Source organism: Amphiprion ocellaris, chromosome 12 (assembly GCF_022539595.1).
Source record: "Amphiprion ocellaris isolate individual 3 ecotype Okinawa chromosome 12, ASM2253959v1, whole genome shotgun sequence".
In the NCBI taxonomy this organism is placed as follows: Eukaryota; Metazoa; Chordata; class Actinopteri; family Pomacentridae; genus Amphiprion; species Amphiprion ocellaris.
In genome coordinates, this window is record NC_072777.1 from 13126967 (window position 1) to 13153206 (window position 26240).

At 37.8% G+C, this 26240-nt stretch overlaps 2 protein-coding genes across 2 annotated transcripts in view; one reads left to right on the top strand and one right to left on the bottom strand.

Moving 5' to 3' along the window:
* ift172 (intraflagellar transport 172) overlaps positions 1-19258 on the top strand; it is a 63878-nt gene extending 44620 nt beyond the window's left edge. The window contains exons 36-48 of the mRNA XM_023265535.3: positions 3638-3736; positions 3824-3933; positions 4184-4247; positions 4810-4896; positions 7903-8019; positions 8426-8536; positions 9234-9353; positions 9674-9769; positions 10315-10374; positions 10616-10714; positions 13824-13977; positions 15406-15497; positions 17845-19258. Coding sequence (XP_023121303.2) covers positions 3638-3736; positions 3824-3933; positions 4184-4247; positions 4810-4896; positions 7903-8019; positions 8426-8536; positions 9234-9353; positions 9674-9769; positions 10315-10374; positions 10616-10714; positions 13824-13977; positions 15406-15497; positions 17845-17934 — 1299 coding nt within the window. The 3' untranslated portion in view covers positions 17935-19258. The remainder of the gene's footprint in view (positions 1-3637; positions 3737-3823; positions 3934-4183; positions 4248-4809; positions 4897-7902; positions 8020-8425; positions 8537-9233; positions 9354-9673; positions 9770-10314; positions 10375-10615; positions 10715-13823; positions 13978-15405; positions 15498-17844) is intronic.
* On the bottom strand, positions 17409-22000 carry LOC111565467 (E3 ubiquitin-protein ligase TRIM39-like). The gene is made up of 2 exons (XM_023265536.3): positions 21841-22000; positions 17409-21755 (listed from the first exon to the last, which is right to left on the bottom strand). Exons 1-2 carry the CDS (start codon positions 21940-21942, stop codon positions 20268-20270), a joined length of 1590 nt encoding a protein of 529 aa, XP_023121304.3. The 5' UTR covers positions 21943-22000; the 3' UTR covers positions 17409-20267.
* Between the last annotated feature and the right edge of the window lie 4240 nt (positions 22001-26240).

Sequence of the window (26240 nt, forward strand, 5' to 3'; positions counted from 1 at the left end):
AAAGATTAAATGACTGCTTGAGTTATAGTCACATGCAGCTGCTACTGCACTGAGAAACCTTAGAGAAAATCAACAGGAAAGAATGGAGCTGCTAAGTTTATTTTTATTAAAGAAATATGACTCTCTTTTTAAATTAAAATTTTGAAATTCCAGAGTAATGTTTTTCTTACCAAGAATGTAATAAATAATATGTGAAAATGTAATAATGAGTACACAGACAAGTTCCTGACTTGGGTCTTTTCTATGTAATCATAACATCCTTGCTCTACGTCCATCTGGGGACTTTGTTCCCTGTTTGTCTCTTCTTTCGAGTGACAGCATGAGATGTTCATATAAACACTTAAAGAAGGAATACACAAAGTGGATACTAAAAATAAAAATGTTGATACTTATAAACCTGGTAGCTACAGAGCATTTCCACACAATGACTTATGTTTTGTCTGTGACTGATATGAACAGTTGCTGTATCGGCCCCATCAAGTTATGATAAAATAAACACTGCAGATCATGCAGAAAGAGGACAACATGTGAGGCTTTACATGGTGCACATAGCAATCAATATGAAAAGGTCTATCTTACACAGTATCCAGCTGCAGGCTGTGAGCACAGCTACAGCTCTGGCTGGCAGTTTTGACTGGGTGCCGTGGTACCGGGAAGTTTTATCTCTAAAGAGAGTGGACTTCATCAATCCACATTCATACAGACTGTATAAAATGGGGGCTGCACAGTGGCTTGGTGGCTAGCACTGGTTAGCCTTGCAGCTATAAGATCCCCGGTTCGCGTCCGGGCCTTTCCTGGATCTTTCTGCATGGAGTTGGCATGTTCTCCCTATGCATGCGTGGGTTTTCTCCAGGTACTCCGGCTTCCTCCCACAGTCCAAACATATGCTGAGGTTAATTGGTAACACTAGATTGTCCATAGGCGTGAATGTGAGTGTGCTTGTTTGTCTCTATTTGTAGCCCTGTGATAGACTGGTGACCTTTCCAGGGCCCCCCCTGCAACTCTAATGAGGATTAAGCAGTGTGTAGATACTGGGTGGGTGGATGTATAAAATGGAAGAAATTAAAAAACATTGTTCCCTCCACAGTAGTGATGAACCGACATGCCCCTTTACAGTTTGCTAAACATCTACAGATCACGTGGACAATCCAGATGGCTGTTAGAAAATGTTTTGTTTGGCAAAAATAGAAGTTTTTGGTTTAAATAAGGAGCATTTTGCTAGACGGGAAAGGAAAACACTTCACTCCAGTGTAAGAACCATTTGAAACATGGTGGTGGTAGTATCATGGTTTGGGCCTGCTTTGCTGTATCTTGGCCAGAATGAACCAGATGCTACTGGGTCGGTGGTCCACTAGAGACTACAGGTTACTGCATCATAACATATACAAATGTTTTCATCAAGAGCATTAAATTGACTGATTGGCATATAAGCAGAAACATGAAACCATCAGGTCTACCAATTAGCCATAACGTTCAAATTCAACACTGTGCAGTGGGTGGATGACAGGGTAGAAATGTTTTTCACTGATGGTGGAGGAAGGGTAAAGGTCATTGTGTCCCCTGCATCGATAGATGCCCTCCTTCTGGGAACATGCAGATACGCAACAAACACAGCGTGTTATTGACTTAAGTGCTATGGAGATCAGATCATTTGAAATTTGAATGTTTGCTCTCACTATGTGGCTAAAGGAAAGGTCATGGGGTCTCAGAGATCAATCTTTTTTTCCCCACGGGAGTTTGATTAACCCAGAAAATGTTGCGTCAGCATGAGTGACAGCTCAGGACTTTCTCTCATTTGAGTATTGAATGTTTGATCTCCTGGTGGTGTTTGAGGGAAGATCACAGGGTCACCAGAATCAATACGTTTCCTTCCTGTAGTGAGCCTAAGAATGCATGTTCACCTTTATTCCAAATACATGTTTTTTAAGGCAGCACATACATTTGATGGACAGAGGCAAACCTTAACTCTGCTGCTCTCCAGAACCACCAGACTACAGTAGTTAAATGTTCAGTAGTCTAACATATTTTGATAGTATTTGTATTAACCAGTAAAAGCTAAATCTCATTGACATTGACATTGAGAGTGATTTAGATTTCAGCATATTAGATACTGGAGCTGAAACAGTCATTTACTTAAATGACAAAAAAACTATTTTGAATAATGAGCGATTATTTGTTGACTCAAACAAAAGTGTATATTTACCTTCTCAGTTTTGTTGCTTTTCTGTGTTTTGTATAATTTTAAGTGTAGAATATTTGGCTTTTGGACAGCCAGACAAAATCTGAGAATATAATACATTGAAGCCTCAGAACTTGGCATGCTCCTTTTGTGCTATTTAGGCCAAATATTAAAAAAAAAACATAATTATTGATTATTGAAATTTCCTAACTATATAGGTAATGGTATAACAGCAGCTTTTCGTATAGTTATGTCACCAAATCATTAACAACTTCTAGACATGCACATACGTAGAAGTGAATACATTTATCACTAACTGCCTTCAGACTCACATTCAAATGGTTTGTTCTGTACACATCTTGTAGTCATAGTTGTTTTGCTAACTTTTTTCCAAGTAATGTTATGCGGTAAATCTAATATTTTTACCACATTCTACTTTTGAAAATAACACCCTGCCAATACTTTTAAAATAATCGTAATTTTCATACTTGCTGCTTGTGGAAAAGGCAAAGACAAAACTACTCCTACTCTAGTTGACTAAGGTCTTTTTTTGCTTTCGTTTTTGCTTTTGTGCTGTATAGCTGCTGTTTTGTGCATGTAAAAAATCTGCAAGATTAACAGACCCAAAGTACATGCCCAAAGAAATATTCTCTCCCACAGAAAACACTACCCCATACCTTCATGAAACACCTCGTTTGAAGTCCAGGCTTTCCTATTGTTACTTATCTACATCACCATGAAACACATTTGCATAATGCCTGCCCTCAAACAGAATGAGCACCTTCCTCGCAATCTGCTAGAATTACCTTGCTGGTACTACTTGTGCTAGGAATGCAAAATATATTCAGACATCTGGGGATGCAATACATGACCAATGTTGTCTCCCTTTGTGTTGCTGACCAATCAGTGCAGACTGTGTTTTTTAAAGAAGGGGGCCTTAAAGAGACAGGAGCTGAAACGGAGCATTTCAGACAGAGACAGGAGAAAGGGTGCTACAGCAAAGTACAAATAAGAAAAATAATGTGTTTTTAAAGCAGATAGACATATCTGGCAGACACAAAACATACAACTATTAACCTGTAGATGTGTACAATAAGGACTCTTTAATATATGAAACATAACCAAAAAAGAAACAAAGAACAAAAAAATTAAAATAACAGCAATAAATTGACAGTCTTCATACTTATGTATGGTGCTTATATGTATGCACGGATTGATAGGAGATAAGAATTGTAATTTAGAAAAACTGAGACAACATGATGTACTAAATAAATGAGTGGTTAAATGAACAGATTAGGAGTAGAACATAAAAGATGTCTGAGGGTGCACAATTTGTTATGACTTACAGTAATATCTTTATACTTAGAGAAGCTTCATGCATTTTCTCAGAAAAAAATGAAAATGGAAAGACAACTTTAGTGTGTCATGTACTGACTTACTTTGTGTTTGCGTTTCTAGGCAGCAGAACTGTCCATCAAGTTCCTGAGTGGAGACCGAGCGGTGGAGGTGGTTCAGGTGGTCGGACCACGACTCACTCAGCTGAGGAAATTCAATGCTGTGGGTGAAAACACACATATGGGCACTAAAAAAACCCAACAGGTTCAAATAGATGAAAAAATAATAAATTGTGTTTGCATTCTAAAGGCTGCTGAGCTCTACTTAAACATGGACCTCATCAAAGAGGCAATCGATGTTTTTATTGAGGGGGAGGAGTGGAACAAAGCCAAGAGAGTCGCAAAGGAGCTGGAACCAAGGTTTTAAAAACACAACTGTACACAAACACTTGACATAGCGACATAGTTATTACAAGCACAACAGTGACAAAGACAATGACTGACACTGATTTCAAACTCAATGTAGAAGCAACTAGAGGAACAGACACATGCTGGGTATCAGTACCACGTTTTGTAAACACAAATAAAAATACATGCAATTGTCTCCCGTTCATAATGACTGGAGGCATAAATGTATCTGTACTGTATCTAATCACATTGATTTTGGCAGGTATGAGGATTATGTGGACCAAAAGTACAAAGAGCACCTTAAGAACCAAGGCAAAGTGGAATCTGTAAGTACAAGTATACACTGTGATACACACTGAAACTCAAACCCACAACTTTCTTTATGAAATATTGCCATATGGTTAATTTGGCCCCTTTCCAGCAACCATCACCACCATATTTTAATGATACATTGTCTTAGGTAATCATGTTGAAAGGCTAATTGATGATTAGAAAATCCTTGTGCAATTATGTTAGCACATAAATACAAATGTGAGTTTTCATTGAAAACATGAAATTGCCTGGGTGACCTCAAACTTTTGAACTGTAGTGTGAATCAATCTAAAACATGTATAAAAGAAACAGAAAAAAAACGCCTTTCACCATGTAATACAAAGTTTGTCACAGAACAAAACTTTGTTGTGTGAAATGATTTTACATGATTGCTGTCTTTCTGCACCATTTCACTGCTATTTGGAGCCGCCCATGTGTCAGCGTTGTTTACTTTGCTGGTGTCGTTTGACAAATATGAACAAAGCTAGATGGAAAATCTAATGGTCTAATTTCAAGTTTCACACTGTGTTTCATGGAACTGAAAAGTTGTTCTTCTGACTGTGTGTGTGTGTTCAGCTGGTGGGTGTGGATGTCATGGCAGCCTTGGATTTGTACGCAGAAAGAGGCCAGTGGGAGAAATGTCTGGATACAGCATCCAAACAGGTACAAAGCACACAATCAACTCAATCATCCCTACTGTTTAAAATGATCTGGTAAGACTTCAGAAAAAAAATCTGAGGGCCAGACTTGAGCTTGTATAGTTTAAAATTATCACATTGCGTTTTTTATAAGTCACACTTATTACTTAATACTGAGGATCTTCCATCAGTTTTGGTACAAATGTTGATCAGGTGAGGTGAGCCTGGCTTCTAGTTTCTGGGTTTGTTTTTGTTTCAGTCAGTTCAGCATTTTCATGTTTAAATATATTAAATGTTGAAACTACTTATTTTTGCTAGACTTACAGCGGTGCATGTTAGCATTTCTTTGACTTTATAGACTTTAGTTGTATTTTCTGTGTAATATTCTAAAGTAATATTAGATGTTAAGGTCATGTGTATTAAGATTTATCTATCATTCTTGTACTTACATTATTATTTACTGTTGTGAGAAAAGCATGTATGAATTTTTATATGTAAGCCAGGGAGGACATTTCAGCTAATCTCATATGCTTTTCCTGTAGACCCAGATTTGTGAGGAAATATGTCATTTAAAATGAATGTGAAACAATTCCACTTGCAACATTAGTTTGGAAAAAGTGGAAATGAACTTCCCTCTTTTAAGAAAAGACTTACCAAAATTATTTTCTGTTGTTGTCCTCGGTGCTCATATGTGATTGGAGCTCTAAACTATAAAAATGATGCTGCAAATTTCTTTTGGAATTAATTTTTGTTGGAAAAAATTACAATGGTAGTAAAGGTCAACAGTGAACCTGCTGACCTGAGTGCAGTCCAGCTGACCTGACCCCAAATCCACACACGATAATTATCCACAGGCACACATAACCAGCAATGAGGAATACAAGCACCCTGCACAGGATGATCAAGCGTGTTAGGGGTATTACTGACAACACATTCAGTCCGGTGCTCTCACCAGGACAGGGCTGAAAACATGAATGCGTCTCCTGTTGTTGCCTCCAGTGATAATGTGCCGCATGGCTCACACAGATCTGCCTCCCACCTTTTCTTACAGCTGACTGTCCACAGTGTTCATGTGTAGAAGTTGCTTCCTCTTTAGAGGTTTAGAAACTTGAAATGACTTGAAATCCCACCTCTTTGGGATTAGTTCATATTTGAGAGGCAACACCCCTCCAAAACACCCTGTTAATCGAACCCTGATGATACCAAAAAGCAAAGTGACTTTGCTGCAGCTAAACAATAATGAAAATATTATGGATGAAGCATTGTGGTGCTATAGAGATGCCCCGGCTTACAAGTCATATTTTGTAGACGTAACGGAGCAATTCTCATTTGACGCAGACTGCAGTTAAAATCACATAATTATTTTTTTGTTTAGTTTTTTCAAAGGAAATAAGACAAAATTCCGGTTCCCAGTAAAATCTTGGGTCATTATTCATTTATTTATTTACCTTTATTTAGCCAGGAAGTCCCATTGAGATTAGAGATCTCTTTTACAAGGGAGACCTGGCTAAGGTAGCAACCATACAAAATTTAAAAAGTTATATAAAACAGATACATGACAAACAAATAAACAATAAACAGTAAAACAATAAAACAGATTGACAGCTATTCAAGGACAGTGACCTCTCAAGAAAAACATTGACATTCCTATTTCACTATATTCTTTATAGTGTTCTTAAACTCATCAATGGATATCATTTTTTCTAGTTTAAGACTTTTTTGAAGATTATTGGTGCATGATATTAGAACACTGTTTTGCCAAAGTCTGATAGAGTCGGGGGAACATTCAAAAGCAACCACTTAGAGGTGCATATATGGTAACTAGTCGAGCTGAAAGTGAGAAGGGTGCTGAGGTTTTCTGGGAGTTTGCCCAGCAGAGCTTTATAGATGAGCATATACCAGTTTTGCTGTCTACGAATGCTTAGTGATGTCAAGCCAACCAGATCATAGAGAATACAGTGGTGAGTGAGAGATTTTGCATTTGAAATGAAAGTGAAGCATGATACACTGAATCAAGTCTCTTCAAGGTGGAGGAGGCTGCATGGCTCTACAGTAGATCACTACAGTAGTCACAGATAGAAAGATGGTTTCCACAATTATTTTCTTTGCAGCAAATGTGAAGCATGTTTTATTTTTAAAATAAAAGCCAATCTTCAATTTGAGTTTCTTAACTAAATTAGAGATATGTAAGCTTTTCATCGATCCATATTCCCAAGTATCTATAGGAGGACACCCTTTCAATCAACGTATCATCAGATGTAAAAATTCTTAGATTGTCACTTTTATTTTATATTAGATTTTAGATCCTTTAAAGCTCTTTGTAGTACCTGAAATGCAGTCTGAAGTTCTTCTATCACCTGCCCTGCAGAAGGAGCAGATGTATAGATGATTGTGTCATCCGCATACAAATGCAAATTGGCTTGAATGTCTTTACCTAAATCATTTATAAAAATAGAAAGTAAAACAGGAGCCAAATGGAACCTTGGGACGCACTTTTAGTTAACATAAGAACGTCTGAAAGTCTCATATTGCATTACCTGTCAAAACAATGGCAATATTATTGTTTTTGTACATTATTCAGGCTTTCTAAGTAACTCATGCTGGTTTATGTGCCCTTCAAGCCTTAATGTGCCATTTATATGAACTCGCTAAACCTGGACTGTAACAACATCCGTACAGTTCCATCCTCTGCAGACATTTCTGTCACAGTATACTGCAGCCTATTTGGGCACACACTGGCAATTATCTGCTCCTCTGGCAACAATTTTTTTTCTTGGAGTTTGTCTTGATCATATTTTGGTAGGTGTATTATATTGGGGAGCCTCTGTGTGGTTGTCAAAGATTTTAATGGGAGAAGCTGCATGAATGTGAATATTTCTCATAATAAAAAAAAAAAACTTGCTAAAATATTAGCATTCTGTATTTCTTTCACATTTTGGGGTACTTCTTTGTATTTTTACCTCGTTTGAGTGAATATCACATGTGGTATACAACCAGTGCTCTTCATCATCACTGTGTTGTGTTTTGTTAGAATTTTAAGATCCTCCATAAGTACGTCGCTTTGTACGCCACACATCTCATCAAGGAGGAAGATGCTGTGAAAGCTCTTCAGCTCTACATACAGCATGGAGCACCACCGAACCCTCAGGTACACACCCACAATCTTTCTAAATATCGAAATTGTATTAAAATTCACGACATTAGGCTTCAAATTCCAGGGAAAACTTAACAAATGTTTATTTCTGCTGAAACAATTGAGTCAATAGGTTAAATTCCAAACCGCCGTTGACTAGTAAACTCAGCCAGACAACTAGTCTTTGTTTCACTAGATGTGCAAAAATAATAACCAGGCATAAACACCTGTTGCAAATCAAACTATTGTTTAGTTTAACTAAATATGCTGGGTTTTTGTTTTAGGTTTTTACCTGTTTATTAGAGTATAACCACACCATTAAAAGTCATACATGTCTAGTTTACTTGCCTTTATTGCCTGTATATTTGTTCATTTATATTTATGCTAACTATTAAAGATGTTTCACTTTTTCTCAAATTAGAACTTTAACATCTACAAGCGTCTGTTCCTGGACATGATTAACCTCCCCGACACTGATGGACCAGAGTCTTACCGCATGTGGGCTGACCTCCGCAATTTCCTGCTGCAGCTGGTAAATCACCAAAACATGAAGAAAAGCCTTTGTGTCTGTGTAAATTCTCAGTCATGCAGGTTATAGGTTATGGCAATCCTAAGTGTTTCATTAAAAGGCAGCGGGGCATTTCACCTTTTATCCAGGAAGCTTCCTCAGTTCGAACTGACTGGTGAGGAGATCCAGATTTATTCTCACCTCTAACTCACATGGGTCACGTGCTTTACTGTCCTGAGCAGCAACAGGGAAAGACTTAAGGAGAAGAGACAGCATTGTTTACCTTCAAGACAGAAGAGACAGATGGTTTGAAAGGGGAGTGAAGCAAGTTGTTTGTCTTAAATAGAAACAGACATCTCTAAACAGACGGTTTATGGCACCACTTATCAGGTGCAGTCCTGAGATCCCTCCCTTGCCCAATCAGAACCATTCACATCTTCATTAATGAGCCATGTGATTTAATACCTGGGACTGCCCAGCAATCAATCAGTTGGAACTAAAGAAGCATCTTTAATGAGAAGTAAAACATCTTCTAAGAACCAAAAAGGAAAATTCCAGTTGCCTTCTATTAAGACACTTGGAAGAAAAACCTTTGTCTGTCCCTGCCTGAGCATCTGATGAGTGTAAAACCAAAAGGCTTCCCTCCCATTTGTAACTTGATATTCCACAACTAATTTTACTTCTAATTGTGTCCCTTCCTGTCTCACGTGTGTAATTTCAGTGTGAGAACATGTCCAAGTCGGCCGAGGCCAACTCTCCAGCTCACGAAGATTTTGAACAGATGCTGCTGATCGCTCACTACTACGCCACGCGATCTGCCGCTAAAGGAGTGGAGCAGCTGGTACACAAAAACACAAACAGGACTTTGAATGTTTCAGTTCAGTTTTAAATAAAAAACTGGTGTATAATCACTAGATGTGCACAGTTCTGAACATTCACATAACTACTGAAAACTTTTTCCTGCTTGACTTAGTTGTTCGATTTGTTCCTGATAGACATGATGCATCCCACCTCCAGTTCCAGCTGCAGAAATGTCAATATGTTGTATTATTCTGGGACATATCTAAACCACACACTGATAACTGATCTTTTCTATATGAATAAAGCTTTAGTTGTGTTACTCATTTTAAAATGCTCTCCCGTTCTCCTGTGTGTTTTCAGATCAGCGTAGCCGCCAAGCTGTCCGTGTCTCTGCTACGTCACACTGAGCTCATTCCTGCAGACAAGGCTTTCTACGAGGCCGGTCTGTCCTGCAGGGTGGGTCCACCAACCTCAGACGGCAGACACAGCTGTTCTCATTTAGATTACATCAGATTTTATACTCAGCTAATCTTAAATCATTAGTTTTGGCAGAAGTTTCATGGCCCAGTATGACAGGTTTTCTCCAGTCAGAGCTTAGAAGCACTGTGCCATGCTCTACTCCTTTGAATGATAAAACTCCTTTATATTCTGTGAATTCCCCAGAAAATTAATAATATTCCCTGACATTCATTGATTGAAGTACATTTCAAAGTTCCATTATCTATTCCACAGCTATCTACAAACCTCTAATTCCACTTTTATTGGTCCAATAATATAAATATATCTGGACTTGGACTCCAGTGCTGATGTAAATTATGATCTGTGGCTCTTTATGATTTGTTAATTTGCTTCTGGAAGCAGTCAAAAGTTAGATTAGTTGTGTTTAGCGTTTCAATGGCTTTTGAAATGTGAATCCGACAGTGTAGAGAAGCATTTTTGGGAAAAGCTTGATGTATGTGTATAATTTTACCTGTAACTGTTGTGTTTTTTCATCCTTGCAGGCAGTTGGCTGGGAAAACATGGCCTTTATCTTTCTCAATCATTTCCTGGACCTGTGTGATGTAAGTATCAGAAAAAATCGTCATCTTCTGCCTTTAAAACTGTACCCTAACTTGTGTCACTTTATTCATTTTGTAAATACAAGAAAAATAATTTCCATGCCAACACCTTTAGACTCTCTGACTATTAAATAATAAAATATTTTCTCTGTGCAAATGAGAAAGTATGTCAAAATAAAAAATAAAAAATCTAGTTAAGTATGTAATCTGTTTTACTTTCTGATTGGTTGATTTCTGTCTCTAGGCCATCGACGAGGGGAACCTGGATGCTCTGGATCACACTGACTTCCTGGAAACCGACATTCCCTATGAGGTTCCAATTCCCACCAAACTCTGTGTCACTGTAAGACATCATCTCCACCCACCAAACACACATCCAGACGTCCCACAGGACTCGCTGCACTCACACTGATAGATGGAGACAATATTGGGGTTGTGCAACAAATCAGATCTGATCCTATTAGTGTCGCATTCCTCTGTGGTATTGTTTATAAATGAGAATAAATGGAGTCTGTGCAGATTCATGAAACCATTAGTGTCACCGTCAGATGATAATCAGCTCGTTCTAAAGTCACATAACAGATTGGTCCATTTAACCATGCAGGTTTCAGCAAACTGTGAAAACAAACTCAGTTGTAAGCGCTCAGGTTATCATTTAGTAATACATTAATCATCTTTTCATAATTACTTACCTTTATGTTTGCTCATTTTCAGAGGAACAAAATGCTGATACGTTGTCAGGTTAAAAGTGGAAACTGCTTCATGCTTAGCACGTGTATATACACTGTCTGTCCAAAAAAAAAAAGTCGCCACTAGGATTTAATTGAACAAATTGGTAAGAGCCTTCCATTGGATAATTACTGCAGTGATGAATGTGCTTCAGCTGACAACTTCTTTAACCGTAGCTGATGCAGTGAGTAGCTTCTCATTTCTTAAATAACCACGAAGACATGTCCTGTGGTCATGGAAAGGATGTTAATCTGTCTCGGAAGGGTCAAACTATTGGCCTGCATCAAGCAAAGAAAACAACTAAAGAGATGAAACTACTAAAATCAGGTTAAGAACTGTCCAATGTATTATTAAATCCTGGACGGAGAGTGGTGAACCATCATCTTTGAGGAATAAATGTGGTTGGAGCAAACTCTTAGATGATTGTAGGAAATCAACAGTACAACTCACGGCTATGTTTAATAGTGAAAGAAAGAGCATTTCCACACTCACAATGCGAAGGGAACTCAAGGGATTGGGACTAAACAGCTGTGTAGCCCTTAAGAAATTTGCTTCAATTTTTGCTAGGTAGCATAAAGGTTGAACTCTGGAGCAATGAAAGAAGGTCATGTGGTCTGATGAGTCCAGATTTACCTTGTTCCAAAGTGATGGGTGCATCAGGGTAAGAAGAGAGGTGGATGAAGTGATGCACCCATCATGCCTAGTGCCTACAAGCCTGGGGGGGTTAGAGTTATGATCTGGGGTTGGTCAGGTTCAACAACATTATGTTTCCAAAGAATGAGGTCAGCTGATTACCTGAATATACTGAATGACCAGGTCTTTCCATCAATGGAGTTTTGATTCCCTGATGGCATGGGCATGTTCCAAGATGACGATGCCAGGATTCATGGGGCTCACATTGTGAATGAGTGGATCAGGGAGCATGAGACATCATTTTCACACATGGATTGGCCTCCACAGAGTCCAGACCTCAGCCCCACTGAGAATCTTTGGGATGTGCTGGAGAAGACTTTGCGCAGCGGTCCGACTCTCCCATCATCAATATAAGATCTTGGTAGAAAATTAATGCAACTCTGGACAGAAATAAATGCTGTGACATTGCAGAAGCTTGTCAAAATTATGCCACAGTGAATGTGTGTCGTTCTCAGAGCTAAAGGTGGTCCAATGAAATATTAGAGTTGGCGACTTTTTGTTTGGACTGGCAGTGTATTTCAATGTGAAAAGCTCAAAGAATGGAATGTAGCTTCTGAAATGATCAGAAGAACTCTGTAGGCCGAACTATATGAAATGAGTCAGTGGAAAGTATTTTGCATTATTGTCGCCCAATAAATAAACTGTCACTCTTGTATTACTCTTTGAGAGATGCTGGACAGATTCTATGTTTTGTGTTGTATTTTTTAAGGACCAAAGAGTCATTGCAGTTTTCCTCAACAGAGCAAATGTGAAGGACCCAGAATTCATAAGAATGCTATTAGAAAGTAATTAGATTTTGGCAGTGATGCAGCTTATAGTCTGGATCCATGGATTTGTTGAAAATTTCCGTATCATTGCCAGATGGCGGCACAGCGTCACTGTAACTACGACTACAAGTGAACGCTACGTCAGCTGCCTGCTGACGATCACATGATTGCGATCCAACTACAAATCAACCGCTGCTGACTTATCGGGACTTATCCATCGGAACTGATACAAGGAACAACTGATTTAATTGTAGAGGTTTTTCCGAGTCCCATCAATTCCCACCGCCCACTACATATTTAGGTGACGTGATTCAGTATCCATACATAACGTACACATGCATAACACACACCTGTACTCAGCACAAGGTCATTTTATTTGTGGGTACATCTATATTAAATGGCCACATTCTACGTTGCTGTAATTTCTGATCATCAATAAGTAATAAACAAATTTTGCATTTCTACAAAAAATGCTGCATTTCTGACAATGCCATATGGAGAATGAACAGCCTTGGCAGAGTACTGCGCTCTCTGAGTGCTTTTCTTGTTAGATTTGTAATATGTTTCATAATTCATTGTATGTTTATATACAAGTTCACTTGTATTATAAGCAATTTTATAATTACATTTTCTTCCTAAATTATTAAAACAAGCAGATGTAATCCACACAGGCCTGTGTTTCCACTGCACCTGTGTAATGTTGGCCCCTAATGAACAATGCTGAAAGAACCTAACTGCTGAGTGCTGTTAAAGAGTCATCAGTAGGAACTCTAAAGTCCTTAAAGAGCAATTTGGGGCCTAATTATTGATACTGTTGCTCATGTTTATTAATTTTTGATAACTTTTGTACTACTATTTATGATGGATGGCATCAGGGTGTTCATTAACTAGATTCACTTAGCTAATCAGTGGTAGGATTCTTGTGCCTAACTTTGTTGGATCAGTTTATCAGTTGACACAAAGTTAAAGATTTGTCTTAAGTTCTTTGTCAAGCAAAAACTCTAACACATTTTGAGTACATCTTCTTGAATTTGTTTCATTTTTGTTGTTGTATCTTTTAAAATAATTTGGGGGTTTGGGACTGTAGACTGGGAAAATTAAAAACAAATGAAAATTATGTCCTCAAACTGTAAATCATAAAGTTTTAGATGGAAAACTTTGTTTAAGGTCAGCATAAAGGTTATGATTCATCTCCAGGAAATGAGTCTAAGTCTGTGTAGCGTCCTCTGCAGTGATGGAAACATGACTCTGTGTGCGTTCCAGGACTCCCAGCGGGAACAGATCCGTGACTGGGTGCTGATGGTGTCCATGGATCATCGCTTGGAGCAGGTGCTGCCACGTGATGAAAGGAACTCATACGAAGCTTCTCTGGTGGCTGCAAACACTGGCCTTCGCTCGCTGGCCTGCATCCTCACTGGTAGCACACATACTCATACACACTCATACACACTGTACACTCCACTATAATGTTAAGGACTTCATCAGAGCTGCTGAACTCAAAAACTGGAAAGGGATCAAGAGAAAACAAAAACTCTTTGCAGGCAAACTGATCTGATGGAACAGCAGAAACTTACACACAGTTTACATACATTTCAAGATTCACATTGGAATTCTTGTGTGGGGCTCTTTTGGAGTCGAATAAAAAAGCTATATAGAAGTACAAACATTGCCAAAACAAAATACTCTACAAAAGTAATAAAAGATAAAATTCAAAAATATGATAAATAAACCTGAATGTACTAGCAATTGTCCAGGAATCTAGATTACTTAGTGAAAGTAGTTTGAAAATACTGAAACTGTAATAACAGCAGAAAGTGGATATTTTTGTCAGGTTATCCACTGTTGAATCTTTCTGTCACTCTGTAGTCCACTGCAGTTGTGTATTTATTTAGTATTGTATGGCCTTATACACTACCAGTCGAAAGTTTGGGGTCACTTAAAAATGTCCTTCTTTTTTGACAGAAACGCAGTTTTTTTCAATGAAGATAACATGAAATTATTCAGAAATACAGTCAATGTGGTAAATGACAATTCTAGCTGGAAACAGCTGATTTTTAATGGAATATCTCCATAGGGGTACAGAGGAACATTTCCAGCAACCATCACTCCTGTGTTCTAATGCTACACTGTGTTAGCTAATGGTGTTGAAAGGCTAACTGATGATTAGAAAACCCTTGTGCAGTTATGCTAGCATATGAATAAAAGTGTGAGTTTTCATGGAAAACATGAAACTGTCTGGATGACCCCAAACTTTTGAACCAGAGTGTATATGTAATAAGAGGTGTGAAAAAAAAATCTGACGTCTGTTCATATAAAATGCAAAAACCTGATTGAAATTTTCATGACATCTCCTTTAAATGAGCCTCCTTGTGCAGTGATGCAGTGCTTTCTGCACTCCTGCCACATTTGAAATGTTCCCTGAAAATTCAGTTATGTAAGCATGTCAGCACCATCTATGAAGAGTGCTGAAGGTCCTAGACTGTCATAACAGCAACCGTTCAACTTGAATTTCGTTCAGTGCTTCTACCTCTTCAGAAGCATTTTCACTTGTATGTTTTCTCCACTTATTGTGCTTTTACCCATTTTTTTTTGTTCTGTTTGTGTTTCCTGTTGTTTAAAAATGTTTATCTACGGTCATGTTTAAGGACCCTCCATAAAAACTACATGGTTTATTCAAGGATTTGCTCTTTGAATTTTATTTGAAATAAAAACTGATTCAAACTAGACCTTTATTATTCACAAAACATACCATCACTTGGCTGCTAGTGTTGATTTTCCAGTTTGCTGCTTGAATGTGGACAGACGTAGCAATGCACCCCTCACTCTGTGGTATTCCTGCCTTCAGGCTACCCCGTGCTGAGGAATAAAATCGAGTTTTCGTCGGCAGGGAAAGCAGCCAACAAGGAGGACTGGAACAAATTTCTCATGGCCACAAAGGTGAGACGACACAGTACTGGAGTGTCCCATTAGTGTCCCAAGAGAAAAGAGAGAGAAATAGGAAGGAAAATAGCAGGTCTGAATAAAAACCGTCATGACTGTGTCTGACTATGAAGACACTTCTTGAGTTTTATACCAATCGATAAATATCCAACAAACGAAAACTGGGTTGGTACTCGGCAACAAGAGAGAGAGAGAGATTACACCCCTTTCTTAGAATTTACTAGGAACTAATCCTGAAAATTGTCCACATCATATTACGGTAAATTTCTTTCACAACATCCACTGGAACAGATCTGGAGACATCAATATATCAGGTATAAATGCTGTATAATCGATTGACTGCTTAGAGCATAAAATGTCAGAAAACATTGAATATCATTATTCCTCGAGGCTGGAGTTAACATATGCAGATTGCTTTTATCTTTCACCAGTTGAACAGTCAAAAACCCAAAGATGTGGAAAACAAAGAGCAAATTTTCAGGTTTGTAAACCAGGAATCGGGGATTTTTTTTGCTTTCTTTTTATATTTTTGCTTAGAGAATGACTAAAAAAGGATTAATTGATTGATTATCAGAATTGGTGCCAAATTATTTTCTGTTGATGAGTTTAACCTTTAACCCACTAGGGATCCCTCCAGCGCTTACCTTGAAAACAACTCTTAGTTTTTACTCTGCCAAGGAACGGCGGAGTTATATAATGATCAGCTTACGTTTGCCTGTCTGTCTGTTTGCAACATTACTCAAAAACGGATTTACGAATTTGGATGAAATTTTCAGGGAAGGTCAGAAATGGCACAAGGACCAAGTGATTAGATTTTGGCAGTGATGCGGTTTATAGTGTGGATCCACGGATTTGTTAAAGATTTCTGTATCATTGCGAGATAGTGGCACGGCATCACTGTAACTATGACAACAAGTGAACACTACGTCAGCTGCCTGCTGATGATCACATGATTGCAGTTCTACTACACTATCGACTACTGTGGACTTATCGGGACTCATCCATCGGAAATCGTACAAGGAACAACTGATTAAATTGTGGTGGTGTTTCCGAGTCCCATCAGTTCCTGCCATCCGCTGCATGTTTAGGTCATGTGATTCGGTTTCCATACATAACGTACTCATGCATAACACGCACCTGTGCTCAGCGCAAGGTCATTTTGTTTGAGGGTATGTCTATATTACATCGTCATATTTTATGGTGCCATGATTTCTGCCATGAATTTTTCTAGATTTTAGCCGTCAGAAATGATACAACAACCGAGCAGCTTTGGCAGAGTACTACTGAATGTGTTCTTGTTGAAACACTAATTATATTATCTCATTAATTACTCTGCGGCAAAAGTAACATTAGTTTTCTTTCCTTTTTCCCCCAGCTCCATCAGCTGTTTTTAAACAACTCCAAATCGTTTACGTTTTTTCTATTTAGCACTTTTTTTGGAGTAATTACCAACCCATAACTTTTCCCCTGCACTAGTCAAAAATGTACACACAGTAAATATTACTGTGGACATGACTGGCTAAAGACACTTGAAAGAATAACATTTTGAGAAATACGCTGATTTGCTTTCTTGCCTTTTGTCTGTACAGTGTATATAAAGCTACAGCTAGCAATTTGTTAGCTTAGCATAAAGAAAGGGAATTGGCTAGCGTAGCTGAGCCTACAAGTAAAAACAAAACAAAGTACTATTTACTATGTTAGTGTAAAAGGGATTATTTCTTGACCAAGAAATAAAGCAGTTTCAGCAAAGCTAGCCGATTGCTTTTCTGTATGCTAAGCTAACACCTACTTGTAGCTAAGTTTTTACTTGACTCTTATGAGTGCAGGATTGGTATTATTGTTTCTTATCAAAAGTTTATTTCTCAAAATGTTGATGTGTTCTTTTAAAACTTTGCACCAACAAAAACATGATATAGAACTTTTATTCAAATTAAATTATTTCAAAAATATCATTTAGCTTTACTGTCATAATTACATTTCAAATTGTAATCATCATGTTTTTGGTTTGGTTTGTGAGATTTTAGGTTTTGACTTCATTACTAGAGCGAATAAAATGTGTATGTGAGGAAGATCTAGATGTGACCCACTTCACATGTAAGCAACACTGCTTACGAAAGAGACTCCTGTGGAATACAAAAGTAATACAACAATTACATGTCCAGGGTGTCCACAGCTGTCCACATGTGCATCTCCAAGAGAGCATAATCAATACTTCTCGCAATTTGTGCTATGTATTGCATTGCACCACACATATTGGAATAGCCCAAATTGTCCTGTGATAAAGCTAATTAGTTACGTGCTTATGGAACTTAATGATTGGTTGTTTGTGTCCCTCTACCTGCAGACCACTCACAGTCCAGAATGTCAGGACGTCCTCAAGTTCATCAGTCAGTGGTGTGGAGGTCTGCCAGCATCAGGATTCTCCTTCCACTGATAGAAACACACTCCAGCTCTGCTACGTAACATTCTATTTTAACACTTCTTTGTTGCAACATCCAATATACCAACTATCTTCATTTTTTTGTCTGTTCTCTGTCAAATTAATGTATTTATTTAGTCAACTTTTCTGTATGTCTGTATTTTTGACATCTTTGATGACAATTTAATAACGTTTCAAAACCTCCTCCGTGGTGCCAGGCAGAAAATCTAAAATTTCTTGTATTTAATTTTAAATGAAATTATTTCTCTCTTTAAAGCAGCCAATGTGTCATCTATGTTTAACTGTACATTGTGAGGAAATGTACATCAATGTTTTTCTGGACATGAGGAAGAGTTTGACATTATTGACAACAGAAAAGCTACAGATAGTAGCCTGTTAGCTTAGCCTAGCATAAAAACGGGAGAGCAGGAAACAGCTAAGTAACTCTTTATATCTATATTTATTTTATCCTAAGGTGTAAAAGTGATTATTTCTTGATTAGTAAATACAGTATTTGTAGCAGTCGTTTCCCTCTATTCCCAGGCTTTATGCTAAACTAAGCTAACAGGCTGCTAACTGTAGTGACGTATTTGTTGTACAGAATGAATATTTCCTGAGACGTTTAACCTTTCCTTTAAAAAATGTACACTGTCACAGCTAAAACACAATAGGCAGCCGCAAAATATTTCTCATAAACTCCTGTATAACTCCTATAAGGACTATAAATTTGAAACAAATGTCTAAGTATCTTTAAAATTACATCTCATCAGTACATTTTGGTTATATGCATTACATCTTATGAAAACCCAATTTGTTTTTGACGACTGATGTATCTAATTTCCTCTGTGTGCCTGTCCCTGCTGAAGATCTACAGTGAGGACTGTGCTTGTAGGGCAGATTTAAAATAATGACAACTGAGCTCTTTGGCACAGTGGGTCCGTCAGTGTTGGTTTTTCATGAGATTTGATTATTGCCGGTCAGTTTATCTTGAGCCACTGTCACCATGGAAACACATATCAATTTCTTTGTTTGTGTCCACTTCTGTATTCTCTCACTCATCAGAAGGACATTCTCTCAGGATGGCATTACAGGAAAAAAAAGCCAAAGGTTTCTGTCCGAGTTTAAGACCTTGTGCTCCACCAGATGTGATGATACTTACTGTTGTGACACCTTGATACTCCGCAGGGAGTTTGAAAGACTATTTAAGACTGAAATATTTTCTTTTCTCTGTGAATGTGTGTTTCAGAAGCCGGTCGTGTCTGGCAATGCCTTTATTATGTGTTTGATATTGAATGTATTTTGTTTAATAAAGTTCAAATAAAACTAGTTTTCAAACATTTTCCAATTTCATGTTTTCCATGAAAACTCACACTTTTATTCATGTGCTAACATAACTGCACAAGGGTTTTCTAATCATCAATTAGCCTTTCACCACCATTAGCTAACACAATGTAGCATTAGAACACAGGAGTGATGGTTGCTGGAAATGTTCCTCTGTACCTCTATGGAGATATTCCATTAAAAATCAGTCGTTTCCAGCTAGAATAGTCATTTACCACATTAACAATGTCTAGACTGTATTTCTGATTAATGTTATCGTCATTGAAAATAACTGCTTTCCTTTCAAAAATAAAGACATTTCTAAGTGACTCCAAACTTTTGAACGGTAGTGTATTTTTAAGTATTAAATACCTTATTAATCATTACCCGAAACTACTAATCTGTGTTCTAAGGAAACTTATTTGATTTCCTCAGTTTTGTAAAGTTTGGCCATCTCTCTGCAAAATTTTGTTGATGCACTAGTACTAATTCTTAAAAAAAAAAAATCTGAAAAATTACACAAAACTTATGCCATGTGCTAAAGTATGCTTTCTGTGTTGTTTATCAGTCTTTTAACAGAACTGTGCACAAAACACCGGGTCAAATTTCATGAAAGTTTGCATAGAGGTGGAACATGGGGGAAAGAAAGATCAGTTTTTGTTTTTGAATTTTTCTGTGAATCTGGATCAGTTTAATTAAAGTTGCAAGACAGGGCCCCGACCTTGACGAACGACTGCACTGTCTGAGTGCCTTTGATCAGATGTGATCAGATGTATCAGAGGGACAAACAGCTGTTGCACATTTAGTATTCTTTATGTGCACTGCTGTTCGGATTGAATTTGAAAAATTTGTTGATTTAAATAAAGCTTTTTGAAGGAGGGAAAATTACCTTCTGGTGCTGCTACAGAAAAAGTCAGATTATTTTCAGTGGATCCTAGATACACTCAATAAATTTCATTATTATTCCTCCAGTAGTTATTTCCCTCTGAAGCAGAAAGATGATTACTAAAGATGCTTCATTGTCTGGACTAAATGAGCTTCAGTACTGAGCCAAAGATAGAGGAGTCATCATAATCATCATATTTAAAGTCGATGTCATCACTGTCTTCACCATCATCATCACTGTAACAGGTATTATTTTGTTCTGATACTGTGTGTGGTCGTATCCTCAGAAGGTATTCATCACTTGTGCCGATAAACGGGAACAGCGTCTCAGTGGAAGTGCATGAGAAGGTGTGTATTAGGTTGTTGGGATCAGAGAAGCTCAGTTCTCTTCTGTCACAGTCCAGATCTACTCTGATCCTCTGGAGCTGCTTCTTCACCGGAAGGACACACATTGGATTTAATGGGGAGAAAGCTTTGTATGTGCCTTTATATAACCCAGTTGTCCACAATCCAGACCGTGACTCTAAATGTCCTTTCCATTCCACAAACTCTTGTGCTACACCCAGAACCCAGTGGGAGCTGTCTCCCACCTCCACCTCCCAGCTGTGAAGGCCTGATTTAAAGCCCTCAGATCCGAGGACAATGCAGGAGCTGTCAAATCTCTCTGGGTTGTCTGGAAGCCTCTGTGTCTCTCCCCATTTGACACAGCTCAGATCTTCAGAAAGGATGAGTCCTGGATTAGCAGTGTTTGGATCCAGAATCACAGGACTATAGGAGTCCACTTCACTCATCTTGGTAAAGATGTTGAAGGTCAGGTTGCCCAGATGTTGAGCCTCGTCTATCAGAGCTCCTGAGTGAAGCTGTGGATCCTCCAGCTGGGGGCAGCGCTGGACTCGGCCCACCGAAGCCTCATAGTTGTGCAGGAAGGAGACGTCTTCGGCTCTCAGCTCCTCCTCTGTGGCTCTGATGGTGTCTGACAGAGCTTCTATCTGTCTGCTCAGAGCCGCCATCTTCTCCTTCATCACCTCGCGTTTTTGCTTTTCCTCCTCCCTCACAGCAGCAATCCTTTCCTCTTCTTCCATTTCTAGAAACTCATGAAGCTTCTTAAACTGCTTCTTAATCTCCCTCTTTGCATGTCGGGCCTGGACTCTAATGTGTGCTGCTGTCTGGACGTAGTTTCCTTTAACTTGCTCAAAGTGCTTGAATTTCTCCTTTAGGGGTTTTAGGGAATTCTGGAGCTCTTCTCTGCAATCCCGTGCTGCTTCATCGATGGGTCTGAACTTATGCTCAGAGTGTTTTTCTGAATCTCTGCAGATGAGACAAACTGGCTGCTGATGGTCCAGACAGAAGAGTTTGAGTTTCTCCGAGTGCAGACTGCAGAGAGTCTCCGCCTTCTGATCTCTCTCCAGTAAAAAGGCCTCACACAGGTTCTTTAATGCCAAGTTACATGGTGGGTGTTTCCTTCCAGATGTGCTCTGACAAACAGGGCACGTGTGAGCTTGTTTCAGTCTCCACCACCTCCGAAGGCAGGCTTTACAGAAGCTGTGGCTACATGACAGAAGAACAGGATCTGCAAAGATGTCGTGGCAGACGGGACAGCAGAGATTCAGCTCTGATCCAGAAGCCATTTTCTGTAGCACAAAACGCAACAGACAGGATGTAGAAAACGTCTCACTGAAGTTCATTTAAACAGTTTGAGTTGAGCTGAAAGCTTACGTTCACTGTAGATTGAAGTATTAATATCCCGGTTCTCTTTTCTTGAATCTGGTGCCTGTCGTTCAGTGTGTGCGTCTCCTCCCAGGGGAACAATAATAACATGAGTGAGTCAGAGAATGGGTGGTGTTTCCTCAGTTGTTTTCCTCTGAATGCTCAGCTGGAATAAAGCAGGGGCGTGTTTCATTTCACTGTGCTGCTGGTTCCTGCCAGTTTTTCTGAAGGCAGGCTGACTCACACCAGCAGACTGATACGATCCAGGAAGTCATCCAATAAGCTCAAGCTCTGATGTTTTCAAAGCGAACTCCACCACAAATTACATGTCAAAGTCTATTTAGGGAGTAAAAAGTTGTCCAAAAAGTTTTAGAAACCCTCTCAAATGCTAACTTCTCAGTTTAAATTTCTACCTGGGTGTTATTAAAAGGTGCAGAGCAAAATGCCTCTGAATGCAGGTCAGGGTTAGGGAAAGCCCTACAACTGAACAGTGATCTTGTTTGTTCCTCTTTTGGTGAAATTACACAATCCAGTTCTTTTAATACTGTTGCAATGATGGATTCAAAAGACCATTCCACAGTCCTGTGTACAGTAAGTATATAAAACCACAGACTGTATATTAAAGAAGAATGAAATCTCTGGTTCTGAAAAATAAAACATATTTTAAAGGGCCTTATACCTGCATTCTTTCTAACAGCCACAAGGGGGCGACTCCTCTGGTTGCTAAAAGCGTCTAATTGAATAGAAGTCTATGAGATGATCCACTTCTTAGTTGATTTTGTTACTTCAGTAAATGTTTAACGAATGAGTTTATGGTCTCAGTTGTGAACTACATGTCTCCTTTAATACAGTATAATGTCCATTCTACAAATTATGGTTCCATTTAGAGTGAAATATACAATAAATCAGGGTGTGCTCTAGATCAAGGCAACTTTGTGATTGACAGGTTCTTATCATATGGGCATTAGTAGTGTGTTCAAAGACCAAGACAGTGAAAGTTCTCTAGCATGACATCACAGTTGCTACATGCATTAATGTTCAAAAGTTTGGGGTCACTTAGAAATATCCTTAATGTGAATATACATTAGTGTTGAAAAGTTTGGGGTCACCCAGGCAACTTTATGTTTTCCATGAAACTCACTTTTATTCATGTACTAACATAATTGCACAAGGGTTTTCTAATCATCAATTAGCCTTTCAACACCATTAGCTAACACAATGTAGCATTAGAACATAGGAGTGATGGTTGCTGGAAATGTTCCTCTGTACCCCTATGGAAATATTCCATTAAAAATCAGCAATTTCCAGCTAGAATAGTCATTTACTACACTATCAATGTCTAGACCATATTTCTGATTAATTTAATATTATATTTATTGAAAAAACTGCTTTTCTGTCAAAAATAAGGACATTTGTAAATGACCCCAAACTTTTGACTAGTAGTGTATGTAATTAATTGTAAAAATGGATAAAACTTTAACATGTTACCTCAACCAGGACATACAAATTCCATCTTTACAGAGATCTCCAGTAGCGTGTATGTCGCTGCTGCTTCCAGCATACAGATGTTTCTCTAAAACAAACACCACAATTCTGCCTTAATGAAAAACTATTTCTGTAGCTTACATAGTAAACATCTTATGCATGTATTCGTAGCTGATATTATACCAACTTCTTACTTCCATTGTGTCTCCTTAAGAGATGTCTTTATTGAGTTTCAGCCTGTCTGGAAACACTTCAGTTCAGGTTTTATTTGTCAGGCTCATTTAAGTCAGGCTCTGAGCACCAAATCCCCAGTTATACTCCTGGAGTTTACTGCATGTCCTTCCTCATATCTTCTGTTTCTCTCCAATGTCTTTATGAAATCAATGACTAAAATGTCTGAACAAATAATCTTTAAAAAATGATAATAATATCACAAGTAGCGTTGCTTTTCTGAACCTCCTTTATAAGGTCTTATTGTGAAAAGTCTCAAAATCAACTCAAAGCTGATGAATTCAGACTAATGCATATTGAATCTACAATAAATTCAGAAAATATTCAGAGCTCTTTGAATACTTTATTATGTTAAATGGATAAAATTGCCATTTAAGGATCTGAATACATTTTGAAGCGTCTGTATAGAAACAGGAAGATCTATTCACCTCCCTGAAGAAAAGCAGTGATATCATTCATGTCCAGTTCTGAAGTTTAAACTTCATAAATCCTTGAGACCAAAGTCCATTTTGTGTTTTATATACTGCATTTAATTCCTAATAAAGTCTTCAACTGAAATTGGGTGATTCTAAAAAAAAAAGGCAAGTTTGTTTTCTGGCTTACTGTGGCAGATTTTACTGGCTCTATTTTTTGTATTGTAACAAACATATATGGAGGAAGTCCTGTCCTGTGATGAGTCTATATGTATGACACAATAACATCTGTAAACAAGCATTAATAACAACAAAAGGTTCATTTGGACCAGGGAAGTTATTTCTCAGCTATATGCACATCACTTTTGCTATTTTATTATTATTTATTAAGTCAGTATCTGTGGAACACAGTCAATAAAAAACAAAACAAAAAAAGACACAAGGCAAAGAATAGTTGATTAGTTTATTTCATTGTCAAGTCCCACAAAGCTTTTTATATATATATATATATATATATATATATATATATATATATATATATATATATATATATATATATATATATATATATATATATATATATATATATATATATATATATATATATATTCAGTTCATACAGAAAATATACATACACACTGTAAAAATTTATATGATTTATGTCCAATTCTGCAGTTTCAACTTAATAAATCCTTTTTATTAAATTCATGAGTAACAATGCTCGAACATTTGATCTGACAAACCAGTTACTCTACATTTACAGCAAGAATAGTACATGTTGATATCAGAAAATCGACAAAAACTGCTACTTATATATTATCTGAGTCAAGAACCAATTTAAAAATGCCTTATTTATACATTTTAGATGAAGAACTCCACTCAGAGTGCATCTGCTGCACATACAGTATACAGTCTATAGGGTGTCCTTTCCCAGCAGACATACTATACATCTGCAATCAATATAGAGCCTCTGTTTGGGGAAATGCATTAGTCAGTGATAACCTAGGAGATTTCCTGCTGCTGGCTTTATCGCTCACCTGCTCTGTTCAGTCCTTTTCACTGAATTTAATCTCATATTACATTTATTTATCTGACACATGGACACTGCAAATAGTGGAAGACTTGACATTACTTTAGATGTAACAAAGTAAAGAGAGAGAAGTCAGTTCTTCAAAAAGTATTTATATTCCCAAAATGTCATGTTAAAGTCAAAAATATCCCTTTTTATTAGCAATCATTTCTTCCTTCACTGTCCGCATCCTTCCCATATCAGGAGGCTTTATTGTCATTTATAGTATATTATTTGTTTTGCTCTGTCAACATGTCAGAACCGTAATGAATGAGCCTCGTGTAGTTTGTTGCATCACAATACTGTATAACATTGAAGCCTGCTGATGTGGATCCATGCAGGCCAGCAGGATATTAACAGCAAACACCACAACAATTTATCCTCCCTCACTTCCTTCTTATTACATGTTACATACATTAATGCATTATTAAGGCCTCCTGTACATCCCTTAATGCAAATATTATCATATACTCAAATATTTGATAAAGTATGTGGTTACTTATATGTAACTCTGCCTTTCTATCTTTTTTTTTGTCCATATTTTTGATTTTATTTGTGATTTTAATTTAAAACAAACATAAAGCATGAATAATTAGTGGGTTTTGATACAGCTGCTCGCATCATTTTGCTCTTAGCTAATTGCAGCTTCTGATCTCACTTAAGAAATGAATCTGAAGCCAGATCTCTCTGTGATGACGTTAACTAAACCTGACTGTGTGTCATACAGTCCTATGAATCCAGCCTTCTTGAAGATCATAGTGGACTTCTTTTGATTTAGGCGGCTGATGTAACTGAGATGCAACCGGCAGAAAGAGAGGCAGCAATGATGGAAGCAGACTGAGTGAAGCAATATTTTCTGCTCGATTTCAAAAAATGAGACGTTACGGGAGTGTATGCTTGGTGTGTTTTCACTGGTAGCTTCCCATATTTCTCATTTTTTCTGTTCTGTGTTTTGGGTTTTGTACATGAAAGTGACTTATTTCCAGTTTGGAGTTTGGGAAAGAATAAAGTGGCCATATCTTTTTTGCCCTCATGGTTAATTTTTGATTTTTGTTTTTTTGGAGCCTACATTCTAGCTTGCTAAATGACATTTGGCAGTCAGTTACACCACATTAACTCCTATCTGCAGCGCCCCCTGCTGTGTGGATGCCAACATCTGTCATTTCTTTACATGCGGAAGAGGAAGCCAAAATGATTTGGCCCCACAAAGC